The 7,622-nt window shown below is 37.4% G+C and overlaps 1 protein-coding gene across 1 annotated transcript in view; it reads right to left on the reverse strand.

Annotated features, from left to right (window-relative positions):
* crb1 (crumbs cell polarity complex component 1) overlaps positions 1-6,429 on the reverse strand; it is a 25,381-nt gene extending 18,952 nt beyond the window's left edge. The window contains exons 1-3 of the mRNA XM_016273792.1: positions 6,345-6,429; positions 2,736-3,323; positions 1,020-1,215 (exon numbers count right to left, since the gene is read on the reverse strand). Of these exons, the coding sequence (XP_016129278.1) occupies positions 1,020-1,215; positions 2,736-3,323; positions 6,345-6,429 (869 nt within the window). The remainder of the gene's footprint in view (positions 1-1,019; positions 1,216-2,735; positions 3,324-6,344) is intronic.
* Between the last annotated feature and the right edge of the window lie 1,193 nt (positions 6,430-7,622).

The raw sequence follows: 7,622 nt of genomic DNA on the forward strand, positions 1-7,622 counted from the left end.
GATTGGTTAATTGGAATGTTGTTCCAGGATCAAGCAGGATGTTTATCCAGGAACATGTTGTACTTGGTGAAATCACGGCCACCGTGTAATAAGCAAGGACAGTAGAAAGCAGAGGTGTAAAGAGTACCTAAAAACCATACTTGAGTAAAAGTACAGATACCTTACAGTGAAAATGACTCCACTACACGTTACAAGTCACCCATTCCAAAACAACTTGAGTAAAAGTCTTAGAGTCTCTGATTTTAACAGTACTTAAGTAATTTACTTATACTAAATATAGGCTCAAAGATGCACTAGTCAAAGAGACATGCCAGCAAAAAACTGTAACGTTGTGGAGAAGCTGTGGAAAACAGGCAGAGGCAAGGATCTATGTGCTGGTATTTCATGGAAAAACCATAGGGAACAAAGAACAGAATGACTGGCAAACAGACAAACATTACATTCAACAACTCACAAGGAACTAAAGAAAAACTAGGGCTATATATACACACAGGGGGCTAACAAGCAGCAGAAATAAACTGATGCAGAAAAAGCTAGGTCCATGCAAAATGTGTAACTGCAACACTCATTTCAAATGTAGTGGAGTAAAGAGTACAGATACTCATTCAAAAATGTGAGTAAAAGTTGCTAATATCTTTGATACTCAGTACAACTACAAAGTACCTGAAAAGATACTCAAGTACAGTAACTAATTACATTTACTCCAATACTTTACACCTCTGTTATATGCACAGCAATATAATGCATGGGGCTTACACCTACTCTCTGTGTGGTGAGGGACTAGTATTTAATTTTCAAGTACATTTTTAAACCCCAAACATAATATTGTAAAATTGATTTATACTACAATTATACTAATATTTAAAACTATTAAAATATAATTAATTACTGTTATACTTATAATTAATAAATAAGTAAAATGAAAGTACGTTGAATTTGATTTGAAAATTTTATAATAGATTTGAGGATAGATTAATTGAAAAGTATCAGTAATGTCCTAACATGGAAATATAGTGTACCTGTTTATTTCATCCACACAGAGAACCCCATTTTGGCATGGCTGGTCACTGCATTCATCGATGTTGGTTTCACAGCGCTCCCCCTGGAAGCCCGCCAGGCAGGTACAGGAGAAGCCATTGATGTGGTCATGGCAACTGCCGCTGTGGAGACAGGGCTGTGATTGACACTCATCAATCTGAACCTCACAGCTGCTACCTGGAACATCAGAGACAGTGGTGTTGAGTGCAAAGATGCCAATCCGCTTTTTGTCGAGATCTCTGCATGGCTTATTACACATGCCATCTGGACAGGCCTCATGCTGGATCAAACAGACTCTAACTGGAAGCTCTCAGTCAGTCTTTATGGTTACTGATATGCTGCCCACAGCCTTTCCTTCACTTGATCAAAAATGTTTTTCAAACAGATTTGAATCATGAATTTTCACATCCTGTAAGTTTTAAGAGATTGGGGCTTGTTGTCACAGAAGGAAGTTGTTAAAAGTTCAATTAAACAATGCTTGTTTTCTCTTGAAAACACCTACACTCTAAAAAATGCTGGGTTGTTTCAACCCAATGTTGGGTCAAATATGGACTACATTTTGGTTACATTTTTAAATTAGCTGGGTTAGTCCATATTTGACCCAACATTGGGTTGAAACAACCCAGCATTTTTTAGAGTGTACTTCAAAAACCATTTTTTTTTGGTGAACTCTGTTCTTCAAACTAAAACTCTAATATCATAATTTTAATAATTATTTAGGGTAACACTTGATTTTAACATGACAGTCACACGTTACGTGTACTTACTAGTAATAACAGTAAATTATGCATAATTACAAGCAACTAAAAACCAAACTCTAACCCTACAGTAAGTACATGTAGTTAATTAAGGGACAGGAAATTTTTGTCAGCAACCAAACAGTAGACATTGACTTATTTTGTTTGCCATACTATGGAAGTCAGTGGCTACCGTCAACTGTTTGGTTATAAACATTCTCCAAAATATCTTCTTTTGTGTTCAGCAGAAGAAATAAATTCATACAGGTTTGGAACAACATGAGGGTGAGTAAATGATGACAACAATTTCATTTGTGGGTGAACTATCCCTTTAATATTACTCAGTACTTATTTGTGTAATTACACTGTAACCTTAAAATTAAGTGTAACCTTATTTAATTACAATATTCTCAAATAAGTGTCAATAAATATCAAGTTTCCATTGTGACAACATACACCACTACATGTGTGCATGAAACTGTATTTTTTTTCTGGAAAATAAAGACGAACATGTTTAATAGCCTTTTTGTAGTAAAGACTTTAAGGTATGTGTCTGAACAGGAGTTGACATAAAAAATAAGCCCACCCTCAGAAATATTCACTAGGGTAGCAAACTAACTCCATTCTCACTTACTCAATATACAATCAAAGAAAGAAAAAAAAAAAAAAATATATATATATATAGGATTAAAACATATTACAGGAAAATAAGTTTAAACTTGATAACTTCTCTAAGTTATATTAAACTAGATCTTTGCATGTTCAAAAGCAAATGTCAACAGTCTGCCATAAAAGAATGTTAGGATGTTCTCCAGGGTTGCATTTCAGGTTGCAGTACAATCATTCAGCCACTAGATGACAGTGGCTGCTTTTGGCACTACTCGAGACATTCCACATGTCAGTCTAACAGGTGAGTCGCACATGGCAACAGTGCAACTGACCCTCCCTTCCTTCACTTACCCGTGTATCCTGGCCTGCAGAGACAGGTGTAGTGCCCGATTTTGTCCAGACAGGTGGCTCCGTTCCTGCAGGGCCACGACACACATTCATTTACCTCGATCTCGCAGTGTTTACCCTGGAATCCCGGCACGCAGAAGCAGATGGGGCCTTCCCTTCTGCTGCGGCAGATGGCACGGTTGCGGCAGGGGTTGGGGGAGCAATGGTCCACCTTTTTCTCGCAAGAACTCCCGGTGTAACCCTCTTGACAGATGCATGCGTACCCCGGGCTCCTGTCTTGCACCGCCAGACATTGGGCACTGTCCCCGCACAGCCCCTGAGCGCAGAGCTGGGCACTGGAATGACAGTCCTGCCCCAACAAGCCGGGCTCACACTGGCAAACTAGTTCCCCTGGGTGGGCGCCGGTGGGCTGACATGTCGCATTGCCCTGGCAGATGGACAGTTGGCAGAGTGCACTGGAAGAATCGCAACGCGTGCTGGGCGCAGGCCACTGACACTGGCACAGGAAGTCAGATGGGGCTTCCCTGCACACTGCCCTGTTTTGGCAAGGCTTGTCCAGGCAGAGCGTTGAGGTCTGGAGAAGTGTTAAACCTACAAGGATTTGCAAAAAACAACAACAACACACTTATACGTGTAGAAAGTTGTCCCTGCTTCCCTAATGTACACGGGACAAAATGCAAAAACATAGAGGCTTCAGAAAACTTGCCTGATTGTGTGAAATTTGCATACTTTTCATTAAAAATTCTGCTTTAAAGTATCTCGTTTTGCAATGCAGAAGTAGACTATTTTCTGTGAATGTGCAAGATTCATTAGGTACTATAGGTAAATAACTAGAAGAATAACAAGTGCAGTAAATAGTAAAGCTTTTTATGCAACAAACCAGTGTGTTTATGATTATGACAATGAAATTAAATAACATGATAACAAATACCAGTTTGCAATTTAAAGCAGCATAACAAGCTGTTTTATACAGGTAAAATAACTAGCGAATGACACCGGAAGCCTTGCAGATTCAAGCTACAAATGACTGCGGCCACTCTTACGTTGAAAATAAGGTGGATAAAATCCTAAATAAATATGTCTGTGTATTCAACTAAAGCCCAAAGTATACTTCAAATTTCAAATGTATTGGTATTTTTCCTTTCACAGTACACATTGTTTCAAAGTAAATTTACAAAAAATTATGATGTTGACGTTTATAATATCCTAATATCTTCTCCTTATAGTTGCATTTAGCAGATTAGAGCTGGAAAATATAGTGTACATTTTGCGACAATACAAGTAATCATGCAATTGAGATATGATGTACAGTAAATATCACCTTACATAAATACACTGTAAATACACTGTATTTATGTGGATACAGTTTGACATATCTAGGAGCTGGGCGATAATATGGTTACATTTTGTGACTAAATAAAAAGGCAATTAAACTTTGCTTTATACTGTATTGCTTTACTTTGCTTGGCATAAAAGCATAGCCTTTCAACCTATACTTTATTTGAGCTCATGCCCAAACACAGGTGCTTGACACATGTTCACTGAAAAGTCTCATTCACGTTGCAGTGTCTGTAAAATTGCACACTTCCCCTTTAATACTCCTCTAAAAGTTTGCTAGTGAAAGTACAAACCCAATTCCAAAAAAGTTGGGATACTGTACAAATTGTGAGTAAAAAAGGAATGGAATAATTTACAAATCTCTTAACAACCTGAATTTTTTTTCTGAACCACTGATGTCACATGGACTATTTTAACAATGTCCTTACTACCTTTTATAGGCCTTGAATGTGTCAGTTCCGTTACTGTCTATACAAGGCCAGAAAGCTCTCGGATTTCATCAAAAATATCTGAATTTGTGTTCTGAAGATGAACAAAGGCCTTACGGGTTTGGAACGACACGAGAGTGAGGAATTAATGACAGAATTTTAATTTTTGGGTAAACTATCCCTTTAATCTCCGCCCCCTTTCTTTCAATTGTCTGCAAACTTGCATTCAGATCTTCCTCAATCAGTAACCAGTGGTTTGAACCAAACCCCTGGACTAATTTTTTTTTTTTTGTGTGATCATTTCTTATATTCAGATATATGTCACAATACGGAAGAAAAGATATGTCTGCCACATCACAACTTTAAGATAATTGCAAAAGACGACCTCTGTTGCACAAGATAAACCTAAACCGGTTGCGTGCACAAATTCTTGCAAACGTCTTACCATTTTAAAGGTATGAGAAATAATTTAACATAAAAAAACTGCCACACTTCCACTTCAGCGACAGTTTATGCATGTATACCTGACTGGTCAGACCTACACACCGCAGGGCCTGGATAGCTTTAGATAAAGCACATATATAAAAGCCTCCTTCCTGTATTCAGCTGGTCATTCTCGGAAATGCCAGACGAAACAATGCTCTCTTATCTATCCAAAAAACGGCTTAACCTCTGTGACAGCCCTATTCACGGCACTCGCAGCGCAAGGACGTTTGCAAACTTTGGAGTCTCAACAAAGCATCAAATTATGTCCCCATAGCAACGAATTCCACACATCCAGCTTTCCTTTTGCAGGGGTTGCTATGGAAACCGGCAAAAGACATAAGTCAGTCATTTAGGGGGTGTCTAGAAACCCCATTCAAACCCTGCAGTGTCTTTTTATTACAGCCTGTGCATTGAGACAAAGGCTAATAGTGCAAGCAATCATGAGCGCAATTTGGCAATGTTGTTATCAGGATTGCCTCTCATTCAAATTCAGGGGCCGTAGAGAGGAAACGCTTATAGATATTTGCTAATATGTAGGTTTATCAAAGTCAAGTCTTTAGGATATCAAAGCAATGTTTTTTGAGTGTGTTAAACACTGCATGTCTTTTACTTTCAAATCAAATGTTGATATTTTAACATGTTCACCAGCTGGGACCCGACTTGTCTGTTTTGGGGGATTTCGGTAAAATCAGCTTATAGGAAGTCTAGACCAGTGCTCAGCATGAGCCCACACACATCCCAAAAACACAAGGATGTCAAACCATATGTTCATATAAACAGCCCTCTATAATTCTCCTAAGATAATGCAAAGCGTCAAACTCAAATGTTATACAATGGTAAAAATGCACACATTTAAATGCCAATTTCGCTTGTGATGAAAGCAAACCCCAATCCTTTTAAATGTGCATAGTGTCCAGAAAATGAAAAGCGCAGCTCTGTTTCTAAGTGTCTTTGATGCAAAGGCTTTTATGTTCTTAAGTGCCACTGCGGTTGATGCATCCAGGGTTACGATACCCCTGACCACACTCTTGCAGAGCTGTTTCAAAGCAAAAGGGAATAATATCAAGCTATCAGATAGGCTTTTCCATCCATAAAAGAAGAACATTTGCATTTAGTAAATATATACACACACAGAAAAACCATCATGAAGTGTTTGACTTTACATTTTTAAAAATCACCTGAATAAACACTATGAACTAAAAATTGAGTTGCAGGTCAATATGAATACATTTTTTTAATTCTACAAAAAAAAAAAAAAGTGTAATGTGTAAATCTCTGCACTTTGACACTAGAACACTATCCAATAAGTGGACTAACAATAACGTCATTACGGCATAAAGCAACAGGTTGGACTACTTACTTTCTGTCCACTGCAGAAGAAGAAACAAGACACATGTAACTAATCTGAGCCACATTGAACCCAAAACCGTAAGATCCATATCCATACTTAGATGTCATTGTGATAGGTGGCAAGCTGGCATGATCACGGTGTGTTACTCAAGCATCCTCCGGTGTCTGTCTGTTTGTGGCTCTTTGAGTCTTAGCATGCTCTCATTCACATGTGCACCAATGAGGCGCATCTCTCTATATACTCAATACAAAGAGGCCTCTGGGGATTGGTGAAGACTTGAACAGAGAGGGGCCATCAAGCATTCTGTCTGAATAATAATTAGAAGGGGATGATAACATTGGATATTAAATAAGGAGCAGCAGACAAAATGCTGCTTCGCCCTCTTGCAATCACGGCCTTCCATCCACTCTAGTCTAATGACTCTCTCAGAAAGCTCTTAAAGTTAATTTAATGCAAAACAGACCATGCCATCTGCCAGGATTCATGGGTAAGAATGTGCACTGCCTTCCGGTTAAACAACTAACACATTTGTTTTCCAAGCCATGAACCTTGCATGGGTGAATCTGTCATTTCAACATTTTTTATCCGCGGTTAGTAATAATTCTCCACTATTATTACTATTGTATATTCCTTTCTTTCATTTTTTTCCTCAAATTTTTTTTTAAATGGTGAGGACTAAAATAAAAATGAATTTAATTAAATAGAAAAATACAAACATAGATTATTTTTTGTCCATTTTGGACTGTTATGAAAAGAACAAAAATAAGAAAATAAATAAATATTATTATTATAAATCATCGTGCAGTTCTACACTTCCATGGTCTACTTCTAAAAAGTGAATAAATAGAAATAACATACATATACATTTTCATAAAATGTGAATTATAAGAAATCATAATTTTCACAAAAAAATTGGATTGTTACAAACAGCATAAGAAAAATAAAAGAAATAGGCAATTACTATAAAAATAATCATTTAAAAGTCACCTTGAGTTTTGCAATTTAGCACAACTACGAGGTAAAGAAACATAATAACCTATACAAGCATATTCATTGGCATACGATGACTATACGAATTACATCACCAGTTTTTGAATACTAAAACCCTCAAAACAAACGCAAATTCTATCTCTCTTTTCTCATTTGCAGCTCAAAAAAGGGGGAAAACACTAATATTGTAACGCTAATAGCTGCTGCAAATAAGAACTCTATTCTTGTGATTTTTTTTTCCTTTTGAGGATCTTATTTCGTAATCATAAGTGCTGTGGACAAACGCTTAAACGCACA

Source organism: Sinocyclocheilus grahami, unplaced genomic scaffold (genome assembly GCF_001515645.1).
Source record: "Sinocyclocheilus grahami isolate Dianchi unplaced genomic scaffold, SAMN03320097.WGS_v1.1 scaffold81.1, whole genome shotgun sequence".
NCBI classification, from domain to species: domain Eukaryota; kingdom Metazoa; phylum Chordata; class Actinopteri; order Cypriniformes; family Cyprinidae; genus Sinocyclocheilus; species Sinocyclocheilus grahami.